The sequence below is a fragment of the Lathyrus oleraceus genome, chromosome 6 (assembly GCF_024323335.1).
Source record: "Lathyrus oleraceus cultivar Zhongwan6 chromosome 6, CAAS_Psat_ZW6_1.0, whole genome shotgun sequence".
Classification (NCBI taxonomy): Eukaryota; Viridiplantae; Streptophyta; class Magnoliopsida; order Fabales; family Fabaceae; genus Lathyrus; species Lathyrus oleraceus.
In genome coordinates, this window is record NC_066584.1 from 9,900,073 (window position 1) to 9,920,608 (window position 20,536).

General features: G+C 37.1%; 1 protein-coding gene across 3 annotated transcripts; it reads left to right on the forward strand.

The window, feature by feature from the left end:
- The first annotated feature begins 114 nt into the window (after positions 1-114).
- Positions 115-11,439, forward strand: LOC127091799 (phosphatidate phosphatase PAH2). 3 transcript variants are annotated; one of them, XM_051030508.1, is made up of 12 exons: positions 115-445; positions 627-1,440; positions 1,588-1,848; positions 2,295-2,368; positions 3,883-3,967; positions 4,264-4,350; positions 4,447-4,519; positions 4,773-4,816; positions 4,906-5,034; positions 5,135-5,236; positions 5,346-5,495; positions 5,621-6,141. In XM_051030508.1, exons 2-11 carry the CDS (start codon positions 673-675, stop codon positions 5,388-5,390), a joined length of 1,668 nt encoding a protein of 555 aa, XP_050886465.1. In that variant the 5' UTR covers positions 115-445; positions 627-672; the 3' UTR covers positions 5,391-5,495; positions 5,621-6,141. The 3 variants fall into 3 exon arrangements, with proteins under 3 accessions (XP_050886465.1, XP_050886466.1, XP_050886464.1); XM_051030509.1 differs by having other exon boundaries at positions 669-1,440; XM_051030507.1 differs by lacking the exon at positions 115-445 and adding an exon at positions 11,223-11,439 and having other exon boundaries at positions 463-1,440; positions 5,621-6,234.
- The last annotated feature ends 9,097 nt before the right edge of the window (positions 11,440-20,536 follow it).

A 20,536-nucleotide genomic window follows, 5' to 3' on the forward strand; every position in this document is an offset into this window, starting at 1 on the left:
ATGGGATGATCACTTACGGTTGGGGAATCTAATTTCTTTTACTTATGGACTATTTTTATGAGGTGAATTATTCTAAGTAAATATTCCTCCTACTAGATAGAGGAATCTCCTAAACTTGTATGGACCCAAAGTCTCAATTGAGATGGTTAATCAAAATAAATTTAGATTTTATTTTAGTTAGAAAAAGAAAAAGACAAGCAAATTTAAATTCTTCTGTAACAACAAGAAAAATCCGCAACGGTAACGCAGCTACGGTAAAGGTGGTAGCACAAAATCACACAAACCCCCCGTTTCCAAAAAAAACCGTCGTCGTCTTCCTCCCGTCGCTATCACCGACGTAGCTTCCTTCATCCACCTAAAATCATCAATGCTGGGTCCCGCCATTGCATTCACAGATCTTGACAGCGATTGATACTTGAAAGTTTAAACCTTTACATTACAACTCGTAAGTATTATTATATATTTATTTCAATTTGATTAAGAATATTCTCATATCTCATATGAATAATTCATCAATTTGTTAGCACATTCGAATAATTCAAACCGAATATGCTTTCATTTTTTATTTCATTTCCAGAAACTCGTACATTTTAGGTTGTTTTGGAAATTCAATTCTGTTTTATTAGGTTAGAGGATTTTAAGAATTTTAACAAACAACGTTAATTTAGCAACATGCAAGCTTGGGGGAGGTTAGGAGGTTATATAAGACGCGGTGTGTGCAATGTTTCGGGGCCGTTTCTTCCGTTCGGCGGTGCTGTTGATATTATCGTTGTTCAGCAGAAAGATGGTAGCTTTAAATCTTCTCCTTGGTATGTTAGGTTTGGGAAATTTCATAGGGTTATGAAGGCGGCGAAGAGGGAAAAGGTTAAGGTTAGTGTTAGTGTTAATGGGGTTGAAACTGATTTTCATATGTGTTTGAGTCCTAAAGGGGAAGCTTTTTTTCTTCATGGGAATTTGCAACATGGTGAAGGAGAAGAAGAAGAGCAAGAGGGACAAGATGAGGAAGAAGATGGGATAGGATCTATGTGGTGTTATGATGATATTCAAGTGAGTGGTAGTAATAAGAGGCAATTTAAGTCCAAAAGTTGTAACTTTCGTTCGGAGGTTCCGGTTGTAGATAGGACTAGTTCTCGCCGTTCAAGAATGTGTAGGCTTGTATTTGGGCCGAGTTCTGATGGTGGTGATGGTGAAGATGCGGATGCGGATTTAGTGGAGCGCGCTGAAATTGCAGCCAAGTTGTTGGATTTAAGGTGGTCTACAAATATCACTTTTGATGAACTTCCCTATCGGGAAAGAAAGAAGACTCAAGGTGATAAGTTGGACAAGGAGAGAGGCAAGACTGAAGAATCTGGTGAGGTTCTTCGCCTTGCAAGTGAAGTATGTGGAGAAGTTCATGTCCATGATAAGGTTTTGCACACTACAACTCTTCAGCTACCTGAGGTAAATGATGCTAATTTATTTCTCGATATTGTTAGAGCCGTTACTTTATGAGAATAGGAATTGGTGAAATGAGCAAGCAAAATTGTGGAGACTTAAAGAGTGTTCTGTTTTGGTTGTTGATATTGATACATTATAGTTATTGTTTAGGGTGGAAAAGCTGACGGAGTTACTAGGAGTGTCCATCTCGAGAGGCCGGTAACAGATTGTGGCATTTGTGATGTTGCGGATGTTGGAAGCAGGGCAAAGTTTCAAAAATCTCAGACTGTCAATATTGGTCGAAGGGATCGTTCTGTTAAGAAGGTTAGCGTAAATACTCCAACGTCTGAACAACTGTCATCCTTGAATCTGAAGGAAGGGAGGAACACAATAACCTTCTGTTTCTCTACACCTATGATGGGGATGCGGCAGGTTAGTAATGAATGCAATTCTTCATTATTATTGTTTGCTGACAAAGCTTACTTCTCTTGGGAGATAAAAATATAGAATAAGTGAAGAATAATGGCACCGTGGTTTACAATGTTAAAAACAGTTTTAATCAATGTGAAAGAGAAAAATCAAAAGATCTTATAATTCAAACAAAGATCTCCACTGTATAAAGTAGGATTACAACGACACTCTTAATATGGGAGAATTTCTCTTGTTCTTATTTAACTAGGTTGGTTTACAATATCTCTCACCAAATGTAAAAATGTGATAATACTCTATATAAGATTCTTGAATCCGAATTCAGTGTAGTCATAAAATCGTGCAGTCACCTACCGTCATTAAGATAGTTGGATACAGAGGGTATAATTTCTCCTTTTGTATTTTTGTTGTTAACTTGTTGAAATCTCTCTTTTATCATTGTTTATTAGATTGATGCTCGAATATTTTTGTGGAAATGGAATACTCGCATAGTGATATCAGATGTGGATGGGACAATTACAAGGTACGGATATATCTTATTGAAATGGAAACTGTTTTTCAAATACATTTTGTATTCTGACAGGGCATTGGTTAACATTTATTCTTTTGATAATTGCTTTCGTTTTCCTAGTTAATTTGGTCTTATCTTGCAGTTTGTTAGATTGTTGAGATCTCAATCTTGGACATCATGAGAACAGAGTAAAGAGAGAGAATATCTGTTTCTCTTAAAAGTATTATAGGAAAGAGTGCCATATATTACATAGCTAAGCTATTCACTATTCTGTTCTAACTGACAACTGTCAAGTAGGCTGTTACAAACAGACTCAGAGAATCTAACTGACCTAAACTTACTGAGTTATACTCTCTATTTTCCAATACAACAAAATATGCTTTGGAAGTTTGTATATCCATAAAAATGTTCCTCAGCAATTTTTGAAATATTGACAGAGTGAATCAATGGTTCCATATATTGTGTCCTATCTATGTATCTAGAGCTTCGATAAATTTCTCTGGAGCCTGCGGATAAGTTTTTTAATCAAAGGCAGTGTGTCTATCAACGGATACATTCTTCTGATATATGACATGGTTGAACAGTATGTTATTTATTTTATTTTATGTTGCTGTGCAAGAAAATGATCTACAGTTCCCATTTTATTTGAGCTTTAGTACTTCTCTTCATCTTCTCTTATCACCTGAAAAAGACTGAATATGGTCTCCACAGTCTGTGACTCTGTCTAGTGTATAGTGCTATTGGGATGCCAAGACCAAAGCATCTGCTTGTTCAGTTGTTTGCTTCTCTGCGTAAGGGAATCAGATATTATTCTTTATTCATCTAACGCCATCTAACGCCATAACATAATATGGTATCCACGGTCTGTGACTCTGTCTAGTGTATAGGGCATTAACATAGGAACATATCCCCATCTAATGCCATAACATAGTGCTTTTAGGAAGACGTACTTTGCTTTGTTTTTCCACCATAAGATAGGGTATCAAATTTAGTCTGGAGTTATCTTTGATATTAATGCATATACCTGTTTACGTAGTGCATGGCTTCATATACTTATATGAGAAGTTCTTTATTTAGTAAACTTATGCTTGAAGTGAAATTAGAGTTGCAGAAGTCACTTTCTTATTAAGGTAAAGAATCATTCTTGTATAGATCCATTCTGGGGGTGATTGGTGTAAAAATTGGCCTAATTATTCACCCAATACTTAACTATTACCGTCACACCTTTAAGAAAATTGATTGACAATTTATGAAATAGTATTATGGAAAGTTCTTGGTATTAGAAATGTCTTGGTCAAGCTTAAGTTGAGAAGGTAGAATTTCATATATGCAAGTAAGACTGGTTCTTTAGAATTCAGTTTGCATGATGATTGATGAACTCTGGACAGTATACTTGTAGAATTTCAAGTTTTTTTGGTTCCTTCCTGCAAGTATTTTTAACATCCATATATACCTTTGTTCCGGAGCTTAATTATACTTTATGATCCGACAATGTTAATTTCTTTCTTTTGTTTTATGTCTAACAGGTCAGATGTTCTAGGTCAATTCATGCCTTTAGTTGGGATTGACTGGTCACAGACTGGTGTTGCTCATTTATTTTCTGATATCAAGGTTTGTTTATCTTATACACGTCGTCAGATGTTCTGAGATCATAATATGCACTATTTTGGTCTGTTTTTAAATCTGGAGTACATTGATCATTCATTACTGCGTGTGGCTGGGTTCTTAGACACGTGGTCTCGAAGCAAATAATTGGTTTCTTTATCCTTTAAGGCCAAAAAATGTATGATTTATTATTTATTGATGGATGTTCTACGACTTCTAGAAACAACTATCTTCTGGTTTTCATTTATTTATTTATTTCGTGCATCTTTATGTAATTTTACCTTGTCGTTTCAACATCACAGGAGAATGGCTACCAGTTGCTTTTTCTCAGTGCTCGTGCAATTTCTCAAGCACATAACACCAGACAATTCCTATTCAACCTTAACCAGGTGATACAAAGTTTCAAAATACATGTCAACATTGGAACAAACAAGAAGACAAAAGAAGCCAGTTTACATTCTCCTGTTTGTTTTGTTATTATACAGGACGGGAAAGTCTTACCAGATGGTCCAGTTGTTATTTCCCCCGACGGACTTTTTCCTTCTTTATATAGAGAAGGTATTTACTCAACTTGTCTTTCTATTAGTTTTCCTCACATGTCCTCTTTTAGAGTAGTTGTTTTTTTGTTGTTCTATCAAGCTTAACACTTAATTTGCTTAACATTCTCATTTCTTTAAGTTCTATTATGCGATTCAATTCTTATTCTGTAAATCAAAGTATTAAACTGATCAAAGCTTTGAGTTTGGAGTGCCCTGATCATACCTTTACCATATTTCAGTGTGATATTTATATTTTTTCTTTCTATTTTCAGTTATCCTCAGGGCTCCGCACGAGTTCAAAATTGCATGTTTAGAGGTTTGGTTTCTGTTTTTACGTTTCACATGATTTAAGTATTTTCAGTATGGTCATTGTTATGTTAAAAACTCAAGTTTTAATGCATCCAGGACATCAGGGCACTTTTTCCTCCTGATTGCAATCCGTTCTATGCTGGTTTTGGAAATAGAGATACTGATGAAATCAGCTACCTTAAGGTTGGAATCCCTAAAGGAAAAATATTCATTATTAATCCCAAGGTAATGAATCTCTCGTATCATCTTACGATAAATAAATACTAAATTCTTGAATATGCTCTGCCAAACTTCTATTCTCATGTAGTTATATCTAACTTTTCAGGGTGAGGTTTCTATAAACCGACGGTATTTAGACACAAATTCATACACTTCTCTTCACACTCTCGTGAATGGAATGTTTCCCCCTACAAACTCATCTGAACAGGTCTTTTCTCTCTCTCCCTCCCTCCCTCTCTCTCTCTGATGCCGTAAGGATTTGTTTATGATGTAACTTTTTTTTGGGCCTTGTTTTTCTTACTGAACATTGGTTGCAGGAGGATTACAATTCATGGAACTTCTGGAAGTTGCCCCCTATCTGATAAATATTGTAGGGCTTTTTGACATTCATTGGTCAATCATCTTTGTCTGGTGCGCGGATGGAAGAAGGCTGTGCTGTTCCTAGTAGAACTGTAGAAACTAAATAGGTAAGTTTGATTTTCTAATAGAACCATTATTATGTCTAATGCTAATGCAGTTGTTTGTAGATGTATGTGAGCTTTTTGTCTATGCGCACGTTTTTAGTCATTTTGATAAACTTTGTTTCATACAGTTGATGTGCTGCTAAGCCCCATGACAAGAGCATCGTTCTAATGTTTACTCCTGCTGCCGGATTATTGGCGATTTGGATTATATTACATTGATAGAGAATTCATGGAAGTACGTGAAAATTTTCAACTGCATCTTGCTTCAACATCAGCACTTCCTGAAACTTGATGCTGTGAATATTAGATACAACCTTTGGTTTTTTTCCACCAAGCAGTTCGTCGTGTCGACGGTGATGATCCCATGAAGAACAAGTTCAATTGCATTGGATATTTATGGATATGAGTATGATCACAAAAATCTCTTGACTAGATTCCCACCGATTTAACATACTCTCATAGTACCGATGAATTCAACGCTTTGTATATATGCATCTAATCTAGAATTTCTTCTCTTCACTTTCATTTTGCCAACAAGTAAAAAACCATCTTCACTCTTCAATCAGTGTTGAAATGTAATTTAAATTAGTGAGTTACTTGAGTTATGATAGAAACAATAATAATAATTTACCGTTACCAGGACAATTAATTCATCATGCCTCTAGTGGTCCCAGAGTTTGGAAAGTATATTCTAGAAGGGGTAAAACGGGGATTTGAGGCTGAGTTAGTTAGTAATCATGAGGTGGCATGAAAGAGGGGAGCAGGGCATTTACGGAATATAAGGAACAGTCAGGGGAGAGAATAATCATCTCTGGATTTGGCAGTTAGATCTAGAGAGAATGAATAGGATACTCTAAGATCCTATAGGAGCGTAGCTCTTGGCCCATGTTGGGATTGATACTTTCTATTCTCTGTACTATTTCCATTTACCATCAATAAAGCTTCCTTTTCTCCTCTTTCTCATAACCTTTTTACTGTTATATTGTTTATTGTTCTGTTAGTTCATAACAAACTGGTCTGACCTACCGGATTATCACTCCCGAAACCAGTGAATGCCCCCGAAGAAGGTTAAGATTGATGCGAAGGTAGCGGCGTTAGAAGGAGAGATGTCGGAGGTGAAGTCGACATTGATAGATGTTCAGAATGCGGTGAAGACTAGCCATGAGAGTCTCATGGCCATGTTTGAACGGTGTCTAGGGAAGACAATACTGGAAGAAGAAGGTAGTGCGAATGGGAAGGGGAGATCCTCCGGATCTGGGTTTCACAACCTCAGTCGTGATGCATTGACAGAGTTTCGTCAATCCGTCAAAAAAGTAGAGCTACCGTCCTTCACCAGCGAAGATCCCGCTGGGTGGATTTCACGCGCTGAAGTGTATTTCCGTGTTCAGGGGACGCTACCGAAGTTGAAAGTGAGTCTAGCTCGGTTATGTATGGAGGGAGCTACGATTCATTTCTTCAATTCTCTGGTCGGAGAAGATGAAGATTTGTCGTGGGAGAAGTTGAAGGAATCACTGTTGGCCAGATATGGTGATCACGACGACGGTGACGTATATGAACAATTAACAGGGCTTAAACAGAGTGGGACGGTGGAAGAATATATCACCGAAGTTGAATATCTCATGGCTCAGATTCCGAAATTGACTGACAAGCAATTTTTGGGGTATTTTCTTCATGGGTTGAAGGCGGAGATTAGAGGACGAGTTCGCAGCTTCGTAGCCATGGGGGACATGAGTCGCGCGAGGTTGTTACAGGTGACGCGTGCGGTAGAGAAGGAGATCTATGGAGAAAATGGATCGTCCAGTAATAAAGGGCCTAGATTTGGAAGCGGGTCACACCGACCCGGAACTCATGGAGCGGGTTGAGGAAATTCAGATTGGGTTTTAGTGAAGAATAGAAAAGGTGGAGTGAATGGGGGTTCTAAAAGCAATCCTATTGGGCTTAGAGATGAAAGAGCAGCCCATGGAGATAAGAGAAAGAATGGGCCTCGTGATCGTGGGTTTCAACACGTATCCTATTAGGAATTGATGGATAGAAAACAGAAGGGGCTTTGCTTCAAATGTAAAAGGCCGTTCTCTCCTACACATCAATGCCCCGATAAACACCTTCAGATCCTTCTTGTTGACGACAGTGATACGGAGGAGCTAGAAGGCCAAGTTCTGGCGATCAAAGTGAATGAGGCGGAAGACGATGAGATGGGAGAGACGAGTCTGATGCATTTGGATCAGATGGCTAATCATACTCCCCAAGTTATACGTTTCCAAGGTGAGGTCAAAGGAGTTCCGGTGCTTGTGTTGGTAGACAGCGGGGCGACGCATAACTTCATTTCTCAGAAGTTGGTAAGCAAGATGGATTGGCCCATGGAGAAGACTTCACAAATGCGAATCAAGTTGGGTGATGGGTTCCAAACCATGACTCAAGGAGTTTGCAGAGGGGTGGAATTGAAGATTGGAGGATTCAGAATTCAAGCAGATATGCATCTGTTTGAGTTAGGGGGAATTGATGTTGTGTTGGGAATAGAGTGGCTGAACACGCTTGGAGATATGATTATGAATTGGAAGAAACAACTCATGAGTTTTTGGAGTAATAAAGAGTGGGTGACATTACAGGGCTTAGGGAGCACCAAAGAATCCATGGTGGCTCTGCAGAGTATTTTGGAGAAGCCTAAGCGAGGGAGAGAGAGGAAGTTAGGGAGTATAGAGAAAGAGGAAAGTGCAGCACAAGAGGGCCATTTGTCTCAACTACAGAAGGAAAGGTTGGATCAGTTATTACACAATTTTTTTTCGGTGTTCGAAGAGCCTAAGGGGCTACCTCCAATCAGAGACAAGGAACATGCCATTAAGCTAGTTGAAGGAACAAGTCCGGTGAATGTAAGGCCCTATAGATACCCTCATCATCACAAAGATGAGATTGAGAAACAAATCAAAGAGATGCTGGCTACAGGAATAATCAGGAACAACATAAGCTCTTTCTCTAGTCCGGTAATATTGGTGAAGAAGAAGGACAGTTCGTGGCGAATGTGCATAGATTACAGAGCCCTAAACAAAGTAACCATCCCTGACAAATTCCCAATACCTGTTATAGAAGAGTTGTTAGACGAGCTGCATGGTGCTAGATTCTTTTCTAAATTAGATTTATAATCGAGTTATCATCAAGTAAGGGTCAAAGAAGACGATGTATATAAGACAACCTTTCGTACTCATGAGGGACACTATGAATCCCTCGTAATGCCATTTGGCCTTATGAATGCACCCTCCACATTCCAAAGCCTCATGAATGAAGTGTTTAAACCCATGCTTAGGAAATACGTGTTGGTCTTCTTCGATGATATCTTAGTATACAATGCTGATTGGGAGTCCCATTTGCAACATTTACAAACTGTGTTGCAAGTTTTAGAGGACAATGGATTAGTAGCCAACAAGAAAAAGTGCCTGTTTGCTCAGAAATCCATTGAATATTTGGGGCATGTCATATCCCAAGAGGGAGTAGCTGTGGATCCTAATAAGGTAGTCAGTGTGACCCAATGGCCTACACCTAAGAATGTGAAGGGAGTGAGAGGTTTCTTAGGGCTGACTGGATACTACAGAAAATTTATCAAACAATATGGCAGGATAGCTAAACTGTTAACAGAGTTAACAAAAAAAGAAGGGTTTAAGTGGGGAGATGAATCTCAAAGAGCTTTTGAAGAATTGAAAGTGAAACTCACTACGGCACCTGTCCCGGCTCTACCTGATTTTAGTAAGCCATTTGTAATTGAGTGTGATGCCTCTGGTAGTGGTATAAGGGCAACTCTATTGCAAGACAAACGACCGATAACTTACTTTAGTAAGGCGTTGGGAGTACGAAATCTGTCCAAGTCTGCATATGAGAAAGAACTTATGACATTGGGCTTGGCGATACAACATTGGAGACCCTATCTCATTAGCAGGAAATTTATTGTTTCCACTGACCAAAAAAGCTTGAAGCAACTATTGCAGCAGAGAATATCCACTGCCGAGCAGCAAAACTGGGCTGCAAAACTACTTGGTTATGACTTTGAGGTTGTTTATAAGCAAGGCAAGTTGAATAGAGGAGCAGATGCTTTGTCCAGAATGCACGAAGGAATGAAGTTGAGGAGTATTACCTCTTTTCTGCAGTGGGATCAGACACAATTAATGAAGGAGGAGGTGTAGAATGATGAGGAATTACAGAAAACAATAGCTGAAATATCACACGATCCAATTTCCAGACCTGGATATGTCTACAAACAGGGAGTTTTAATGTATGATGGGAGACTAGCCCTTTCAAGACATTCGGCCATGATTCCTACACTATTGAAAGAGTTCCATAATACTCCACAAGGAGGGAACTCGGGTTTCTACAAGACATATAGGAGGCTCGCGGCAAATGTATACTGGGTGGGAATGAAGGGAGTAGTGCAGGAATTTGTAAGAAGTTGTGATGTTTGTCAAAGGCAAAAATATTTAGCGTCTTCACCAGGGGGCTTGCTGCAGCCCCTGCCTATACCTAAACGCATTTGGGAAGACATTTCTATGGATTTCATCACCGGTTTGCCGAAATCCAAGGGGTATGAAGCCATCTTTGTAGTAGTGGACAGGTTGTCTAAATATTGTCACTTCATCCCTCTTAAACATCCATATACTGCTAGAAGTTTGGCTGGGATTTTTAGTAAGGAAGTAGTCAAGTTGCATGGAATACCCATGTCTATAGTGAGTGATAGAGATCCCATTTTCATGAGTAATTTTTGGAGAGAATTGTTTAAGGCCCAGAGAACTCAACTCAAGATGAGCTCGTCCTACCACTCGGAGTCCGATGGCCAAACAGAGGTAGTTAACCGGTGTTTAGAGACGTACCTTAGATGCTTCATCTCTGATCAACCCAAGACTTGGATGTTATGGCTACACTGGGTTGAATACTGGTTCAATACGTCATTTCACACTACTACGGAGTACACCCCTTTTGACCTAGTCTATGGTAGACCTCCTCGTGTGATAAGTAGATGGGTTCAAGGGGAGACAAGGGTTGAGGCAGTACAAAGAGATTTAGTAGAAAGGGATGAGGCAATCAGACAGTTGAGAAGCCATTTGCTCAGAGCACAAGATAAAATGAAGGCTCAGGCTGATAAGAAGAGAAGTGATAGGAGTTTTGAAGTAGGAGAATGGGTCTTTGTAAAGTTGAGAGCTCATAGGCAAAATTCTGTGGTTACCAGAATTAATGCTAAACTTGCTGCTAGATACTATGGACCTTACCCTATTACGGAGAGAATCGGAGCTGTCGCCTACAAATTGAGATTACCAACAAGTTCCCGAGTTCATCCCGTGTTTCATGTATCATTATTAAAAAAAGCTGTGGGCCAATACCATGAGAATGAAGAGCTGCCATACCTTATGGCGAACGAGCAGGAAGAGGAGTTTGAACCTGAAACTGTGCTAGCTGTGAGGAGGGTACAGAAGCAGGGAGAAGAGGTGAAACAACTACTTATCCATTGGAAGGGGAAGACCGTAGAGGAAGCTACTTGGGAGGACTATATCATGCTCAAAAGTCAATTTCCTCAATTCAACCTTGAGGACAAGGTTGCAGTTGAAGAGGGGAGTATTGATAGAAACAATAATAATAATTTACCGTTACCACGACAATTAATTCATCATGCCTCTAGTGGTCCCAAAGTTTGGAAAGTATATTCTAGAAGGGGTAAAATGGGGATTTGAGGCTGAGTTAGTTAGCAATCATGAGGTGGCATGAAAGAGGGGAGCAGGGCATTTACGGAATATAAGGAACAGTTAGTGGAGAGAATAATCATCTCTGGATTTGGCAGTTAGATTTAGAGAGAATGAATAGGATACCCTAAGATCCTATAGGAGCGTAGCTCTTGGCCCATGCTGGGATTGATACTTTCTATTCTCTGTACTATTTTCATTTACCATCAATAAAGCTTCCTTTTCTCCTCTTTCTCATAACCTTTTTACTGTTATATTGCTTATTGTTCTGTTAGTTCATAACAAGTTACTTGATTTGTGAGTAAATAGTTAGTTAACTTAGTTGCTTAGCAAGTATTAACTAATCAAGTTGGTTATGATGTTTTGATCCTCATTAGTGCATTGTAGGTAAATGTATCAAAAATCGCCTGGTGATCATAAATATGAAGTGCATAACTAATTAAAATGAATTAAGACATCGCTCGGTGATTATGATCCGTAAACTTTGATGACTCAAGAAATACAAAGATTAGATTTGCATATAATAGAACTATTCCATGAAAGGGAGTATGGGATGTTTTGATCAAATCCAGACAAGGCCAACATGCACTCATCAAAGGGAGTATCGGACAATTTTACTAGTTAAAATCCGTTTTAATTAAGAGAAAATGTTGAAATGCAATTCAGGTTTGTGAGTAAGTTGAATAAAGTAACTAATTAATTAAGTTACCTGTTCAACAAGTAACTAACTTGGTTGGTTGCGATGTTTGTCCAATTCATAAAGTGTATAAATAATCACATGAATCTGAAGTCAAGTGCATAATCAACTCAAATCAAATTTCTCTTTCTGGTGTGTGTTAATTGAAAATTAAAATTATGTTTTTTTCTTTCCAAAATTAACCGATTTTATTTTCTTTAGAGTCACTTTAGTTATAGCTTTTATTCCCAATGTATAAATAAATTTGTATCATTCCAATTCAAAGTTAATGCAAAATTCATTCTCATCAAAATATTACTATTCTCTCTATTTTTCTCTCTCAACTTCATCTTCTCCAATATTCTTTTCTTCCACCATTGTTGAACCTTCAATTTTCAGTTTTATGTTTAATGTTCAAACATTTGGCATCAAGAGCCTTGGTTATCGATCCTAATCCGCTGCAACAATGGCAACCGTTTCCAATGATCGAATTCCCACCAATCTCCCGATTCTTGATTCGAAGAACTATGATAAATGGGCAAAACAAATGAGAGTTTTGTTTGGTTATCAAGAGGTGTTTGAGATCATTGTCAATGGAGTTACACAATTAGGGGCAGAGGCTACCGACATTCAAAGAGCTACACATAAAGAAGAGAAGAAGAAGGATTACAAAGCCATATTCTTGATTCATTCTTGTGTTGATAACGACAATTTCGAGAAGGTTGGCAATTGTGAATCGGCGAAGCAAGCATGGGAAATCTTGGAGAAAGCTTATGCAGGTCTCGTCAAAGCGAAGGTGGTAAGGTTACAAACTTACAAGCGACAATTCGAGTTAACACAAATGGAAGATAAAGAAACGATCAACGACTACATTACGCGCATCACCCGATTAGTTAATCAAATCAAATCTTGTGGGGAAACGATTCTTGAGCAGAATGTTGTATCGAAAGTATTGCATTCGTTAACGTCGCGTTTCGACAACATAGTTGTGGCTATTGAAGAATCAAAGGATCTAACAACTTTGAGCAAGGATGAATTGCAAAGTTCGTTAGAGGCACATAAACAGAGGATGGATGAGAGAGGCGCCGACAAAGCCAAAACGGAGATTGCTTTGCAAGTGCGTTTCAATGAGAAGAATAAGAGGTCGAAAGGAAGATTTGCGGCGAGAGGTAAATCAAATTTTCAGAATTTTGGTTTAAATGATTCGTAAAATTCAAAGCATTCGACGAGTGAAAAGGGTGAATGTAGCTCCAAGGATAGTGGTCATAACAATGGTTTCAAGAAGCGTGATGTGAGTAAGGTTCAATGCTACAAGTGCAGAAAGTTTGGACACTTTGCAAATTCGTGTCATGGTAAATCGAACGAGAATCACAATAATGAAGCCAAGGTTGCTAGGGAAGAGGTAGATGATGAGGAAACACTTCTAGTAATGATCACAGAGGGGAGTTATGGAATTACAGATATTCCAGGAAGCAGCTACAACAGTGAAAGTTTGCGGGACAGCAGCTGTACTGTTCCGGAAAATAGCGAGAAAATGCATTCGGATCGAAATGCGTTGGTTACCGTTCGTGATGGAGTCCAAGGGAGAGATGAGTGGTACTTGGATTCCGGTTGTTCAACACATATGACGGGTCGAAAATATTGGTTTGTGCAAATCAATCAAGCGGCAAAAAGTAAAGTCAAATTTGCCGATGACACCACTTTAAGCGCCGAAGGGGTAGGAGATGTTTTGATCGGAAAGAGGAATGGTGGACATTCGAGGATCAAAGATGTCTTGTATATACCGGGAATTAAGTGTAATCTTTTAAGTATTGGCCAATTACTTGAAAGAGGATACAAAATTCGGTTGGAGGACAAGATTTTGCGCGTTTTGGATTCAAATGGTGTGTTGATTCTAAAAGCGCCGATGGCTGCCAACAAAACTTTTAAGGTTGAGTTAAAGGTCATGGAGCATCGTTGTCTAGCTACCGCGGCAAGTAGAGAAGAGTGGTTATGGCATTACCGTCTTGGTCACCTTAATTTTAGGGATCTAAGAAAGATGCAACAAAGTGAAATGGTATCGGGGCAGCCACACATTAGTATTCCAACTGAATTGTGTGAGGAATGTGTGAAGGCTAAACAACACAAGAATGTGTTTAGCAAACATGCGAGTCGAAGAACCAAAGGCTTACTTGAGGTGGTGTATTCCGACGTTTGCGGACCGATGCAAGTAGAGACTTATGGTGACAATCGATATTTTGTTACATTCATTGACGATTTTAGTAGGAAGCTTTGGACATATCTTATCAAAAGAAAAGATGAGGTACTTGGAGTTTTCAAGAATTTCAAATCCATGGTGGAGCGCCAAAGCGGTCGGAAGCATATTTGAATCATTTGCGCGTTTTTGGATCGATTGCATATCGTCATGTACCGGATCAACTTCGGAAGAAATTGGATGATAAGGGTGAGAAGCTGATATTTTTAGGATATCACTCTACTAGAGGGTATAAGTTGTTCGATGGAAGAAATCGGAAGATCGTCATAATCCGGGATGTGACTTTTGATGAAGTAAAAAATGCAGAAAATGCTATAGTAACCGGTTACCCAAATAGCAGTAACCGGTTACTCACAGAAAATATAGCAGTAACCGGTTACCCAAATTGCAGTAACCGGTTACATAGAGAAGATTTGCAGCAACAACAGTTTTTTGAATTCTCTGATCCTGAGGCTAATGACACAACTGTACCAACACCTACAACAATGCAAAATGATGTTGTTAATGATGGTAGACCAGTGAGGCAAAGAGCCTTGCCTCATAGACTCCGAGATTATAAAAGATTCCAAGATAACGAAGTGAATAACGATGGTGACTTTGTTCATTTCGCGCTTATGGCCGAATCTGAACTGGTAAATGAGGAAGAAGCCTTAAGTGATCCTAAGTGGATATGTGTAATGAAAGAGGAGATGGAATCTATTGAGAAAAATGGTACTTGGGAGTTGGTCGATTTACCACTTGGAAAGAAACCGATAGGTGTGCGATGGTGTCATACCACAATTTTGTTTGGGCATTTTAAATTTTCATAAATTCGATTTAAATTTTCAGTTTACATCTCATGTACATCATAACATGCATTTTATCATTAATAATACCTGAAATATCAGTCAGGATAAATTTATTGAAATACAGACGAATCGGTTGAATCATTTCCTCAAGTACGGACAAAATCAGCGGATAAAAAGTTTCAAAATTAAAATTGCAGACGCCAGTATTGTTAATCTACGGTTTATGTAGTTTAACCTGGTGTGCTCGTTGTATTTTTCAGCAGCTATTTCAGTTGCGTTTTAACCCGCCTGAGTCTTTTAACCGATGCAAACTTATTTCAGAATTTGAAGAAACGCTGTATTTTTTCAATAAGTATATTTTGCATTGATCATTTTCATGCATCAGATTTAATTTTTCGAGCAAATTTTTGCCCAATTTTTATTCATTTTTAGTCGTTTTAATTTTGTTCTTTCGTCAAAATAGTCAGATTGAATAAATAAAATTTTCCATTTTATTATTTTAATTTTATCATGATTATTTAAAAAGTTGTGAATTTTATTTGATTCAATTGATTTAAATTATTTTAAAATGATTAAATCATATAAAACAACATTATAAGTATTTTAATTTATTTAAAAAGATGTGTTTCTTTGTGTGCTTCTTTGATTCGATCTGAATCGTTGATTCAAATTAATCAAAGACCCATATTAGCAATCCATACTCATTTCTAATATCCAATCATAAAATAGAAATTTAAATAAATAGTTAAATAGAAAATCAGAAAATATTAAAAATTATATCTTTCAATCCAATTGCCAGGTGCCACGTGGCAATCTTATCTTCTTGTTACTGGTACATAGCTGACAAGTGGTCCTCAATAATACCTCTCTCCACACACTCCAACGGTAACAAAGAAGAGAGAGAAATTAAAACACACACGTGATCCCTCTCTTTTCTCTCACACTCTTTCCACATCACTACCCACACTCAACGACTACTCACCTCATATAATCTCCCTCGCTCACTCAAAATAAAGAGAGACGATTCACCTGCCTCATGGGCACCCTCTCTTCAACTCTTTCTCTCTCTCAAATTGGACTCTCCCCCTCTGAACATTAAGAAAAAAAGAAGAAAACAGAAAGAAAAGAAAAAATTTAAAGAAGTTCATCGACCTCTCCATCGAAACCGGCGACCACCGCTACCCCCGTCACTACCTCCACCGGCGTCACGCGATACAACCCACCACACCTCCGTCGAACCACAACAGCACGCACTCACCACCACACCTCCGTCGACCCACCGTCCAAACGCCGCGACGCCATCTTCACCGGTCAACCGCCGCCGTGCATCTCCTACCCTCCGACACAACCAAATCAACACCGTCGAATCTGGCATCGTGACCTCCGACAAAATCGTCGCCATGTGTTCGGTCTCGCGGTAACTATTTTTTCTCCTTGATTCTAAGTATGCTCATGTTTTCCATTTGATTTTGCTGGGAAGTTAGAAATGACCATAAAGAAGTTATGCTTCGGTTTTAACAGGAGAATGACTATATATTCTTAAAATGTAGGTTCTGTTTGTTTCTAATTTCCTTTATTTCTCAAGATCCCCTTTTCATGGCTTTTATTCAATTCAGACATGTGAGTTGATTTTGAGCTATAGTGTTTTGTACCTTCTGTAATGTAGTTCTATTGTGGTGGTGCCAAGCATATGATTTAAGGAGTTTTGGTCTATATTGTCGTGATAATGTTGACATGGTTGTTTGATGAACCTTAGCATTTGCATTACTTTTGTAGTGTAGGTTTGAAATTAGTTTTTTAGTCCGCTAGTTTATTATTTGAAGTTTATATGCTTTTGAAATCTCCTTTCCCCGACCGCCGAAGAACTTCGAACATGTCGGTATATCGCTTTAAAGTGTGTTTCTGTTTGTTATTACCATTTTCTTAAAATTCTTTCGAAAGTTGCAGAATCTATTGAAGATTAAATCTATAACACAGAGTTTCTTAAAACTTGAAAAAGTGAATTTGTGTTATAATTCATGAATTCTGTTTTTTTAGTAAAGGAAAATAAGTTTTTTAATATAGTATTTTGTTAGCATAACTGATACAAGAGATTGAACAAATTGATATTGAGGGTTGATAAAGTTGGTGTGAGATATGAAGAAAATTAATTGTTTATCCATTAATATTTTGTTTTACTTTTGACATAACTCACGTAATAAGATTGAGCTTGCTGTTTATGATTTCATGGTGGCCTAAGAATTGCTGAAAATTTTACCTTATACCCCTACATTTATCCTTATACTCCTACATTTTATAAAAAATATCAATTTTATCCTTATATATTTTTAAATAATTTATTATTTTATTATTTAAATATTTTTTAAATTTTATTTTACATACCAGAAGACTTTGTAAAAGAATTCCAGTAGTCATTTTTCACGTATTTTTTAAACTTTTTTTTATATACCGGAAGACTTTACAAAAGAGTTCCGATATACAAAAATTGACTACCGGAACTCTTTTACAAAGTCTTCCGGTATACAAAAAAAAAGTTAAAAAATGTTTGAAAAATGAGTACCGGAACTCTTTTGCAAAGTCTTCCGGTACATAAAAAAATATTAAACAAATATTTGAAAATGACTACCGGAACTCTTTTGTAAAGTCTTCCGGTACATAAAATTTGACTACCGGAACTCTTTTGCAAAGTCTTCCGGTACACACACAAAAATATTTGAAAAATGACTACCGGAACTCTTTTGTAAAGTCTTCTAGTACACAAAAATTGACTACCGGAACTCTTTTGCAAAGTCTTCCGGTACATAAAAAAATATTAAAAAAATACTTGAAAAATGACTACCGGAACTCTTTTGCAAAGTCTTCCGGTACACAAAAATAAAAATTTCAAAATATTTAAAAAATAAAATAATAAATTAATTAAAAATATATAAGGATAAAATTGGTATTTTTTATAAAATATAGGGGTGGAAGGATAAATGTAGGGGTATAAGGTAAAACTTTCAGAATTTCTTATACTTACTTTTTGGTGGCTTCATGCGTACGGATTCAAACATGGTGGTCTAGAATTGTTTTGACATCATGATATTGGTATAATAATGTAAATGTTGGTTTGTGTGCTTTTTTCATTCGATAGCACTGCTTATTTATTTTTCTTCCTTTTAATCACCTTTTTGTTAATCCATATCATGTGAATGTCTTTATGTTTTTTAATGGCATATTGGGTATAGTAAATGGGAATGAGAGACAGAGAGTTATATAATTTATACTATCATCATTCTAATTTATTTATTTTAAACGTTTTTATTTGACCTCAGTTGATTTTATTATAGTCTTATTGGTATGAGAATTTTACATTGTTACAAAGCAAGAATAACTTATATAATTTACTAGATCGACGAGAATCGGAAATTAGTATGTGGTATAGCTAGTATAGGAAGAATTACTTTCTAATTTTTTAAAAAGTTATTTACTCATTAAGTAACAAATTATATTTAAATGATTACCTAAGTAATTTAATTATTATAGATGACATTTTGTAAATAACTCCATTTTCTTAATTTTAGATATTTATTAATTTGATTCATATTTTGATAAATGAGTTTTTTTAGTTGATTATTTTTTAGATAATTAATTATTTTTCTAATCATTGAGCAAATTAGTTAATTAATCGTTTAATCAATCTCATGTGTTTAATTGATTATTTAGATGATTCATGTTTGCATTCTCACATGTAAATAACTTTACTAACATTCCGTACTATTCAAACCACAAACACAAATCACACAATTCTTGATTTAACATCAAGCCCCCTCTCAAAACAAATCCTTTGTAAGTTGATCGCTTTTAAAGCATCGCCATCAACCTCACATGGCTTACTCTTGGGCTTTCTTACAATGAGACCTATTCGATTTTAATCGAGTAGATATTTGATTCACTAAATAAAATCCATTTCATTCATAAACACAAATTCAAAGCCTCAATCCAACATTGAGTACTTTTATTCAAACCAAATCAAAATACCCAATCACAATCAAATAACATTTCATTTGAAAATAAAAAAGGGGATGGTTTTGAGTTTTCAACTCCTCCCCTCGATTATTTGAGTACGAGTTCTCTTACCCGGTTAGTCAAATAGTTGTCATTTCTAATCCATTTAAGCACAAACAAATTGAATCATTTTATAATAATAAATGCAAAGGGAGATGACTTTGAGTCTTCAATTTCTCTCCTCGATCATTTGAATACAAGTTCTCTTACTTGGTCAGTCAAATAATCGTCATTTCTCCACAAACGTCTAAACCCGATTAAGTCAAATTATTTTCATAATAAGCTAAATGAAAAGGGAGATGAGTTTGAGTTTTCAACTTCTCTCCTCAATTGTTTGAATACGAGTTCTCTTACTCGGTTAGTCGAACTATTGTCATTTTTCTGCTAACTCATAATGTAAGTCAAATCGCTTTCATAATAAACTGTACGAAAAGGGAGATGGTCTCGAGTTTTCAATTCCTCTTCTCAAATACTTGGATATGAGTAGTCTTACTCAGCCATTCAAGTACTTGTCGTCTATTCTAAAAATACATCAACCATACGTAAACTTATTTTCATAACCACTCAGATGAAAAAGAAAGCGGTCTAGAGTCTTCTACTCCCTTTCCCGATTATTAGGATACGAGTTGTCTTACTCGATTATCCGAGTATTCGTCATCCACTTAAAACACCTTAATTATTACCAAATCCTTTCTATAATTAAGGATGAAAAAGAAAGTGGTCTAGAGTCTTCTATTCCCTTTCCCGACTGTTAGGATACGAGTTGTCTTGCTCGACTATCCGAGTAATCGTCATCCAACTAAAAATATCTTAACCTATCAAGTTTATCCTTTCTCGCCCTCGTGGATCGAAACCAGTCAAACAAAACATCCAACATATTAATCCAACTTGTCACCCCCGTATGACCAAAACTCTTTGCAGAAAGAACACTGATTAATCCTTTCTAATGCGCACAACAAACCAATGCTTAAGCCTCCGCCGAGAGTAGACAAGCCAACGTTTAGCCTTTAGAACGCGATCTAAACAGCTGTTCATTAAAAAACACCAACCAACTGTAGTTCCCCGAACTACGAATGCTCTGATTTCCTTATTACACCATAAGGATACGTAGGCAGGAGATGGTTGTATCTTCGCGAGCACACTAATAAAAAACGTCCCCTTTCTCCTTTCTGAGGTTTTCATCCATTTCTATATTTTATAACCCAAAGATAACAAACAAACATAAATTAACACTCGAAACACACATTAGAACTAAAAGGTTCCCGTTGAGTACAACGGATGTAAGGGGTGCTAATACCTTCCCCTTACATAATCCACTCCCGAACCCGAATATGGTTGCGACGACCATTATTCCATTTCCTAAAGGTTTTATCGATATTTTCCTATCCCTTCATTGGGATAAATAAAGTTCGGTGCCGACTCTGTTCGAACACTTAATTTTTTCCGCGACCATCGCGAGGAATCGTATTTTTTCGAGATACGACAGATGGGTCTATAAGGTTAAAGCAAATCCCAAAGGTGAAGTAATCAAGCACAAAGCTCGATTAGTGGCGAAGGGGTTCTTG

Excerpts from the sequence above, each read along its gene's own strand:
- LOC127091799 (XM_051030508.1), top strand. The coding sequence starts at position 673 with ATGCAAGCTTGGGGGAGGTTAGGAGGTTATATAAGACGCGGTGTGTGC. Across the intron at positions 2,369-3,882 it reads GTGGATGGGACAATTACAAG|GTCAGATGTTCTAGGTCAAT; the intron begins GTACGGATATAT and ends TATGTCTAACAG. Across the intron at positions 4,817-4,905 it reads TCAAAATTGCATGTTTAGAG|GACATCAGGGCACTTTTTCC; the intron begins GTTTGGTTTCTG and ends TAATGCATCCAG.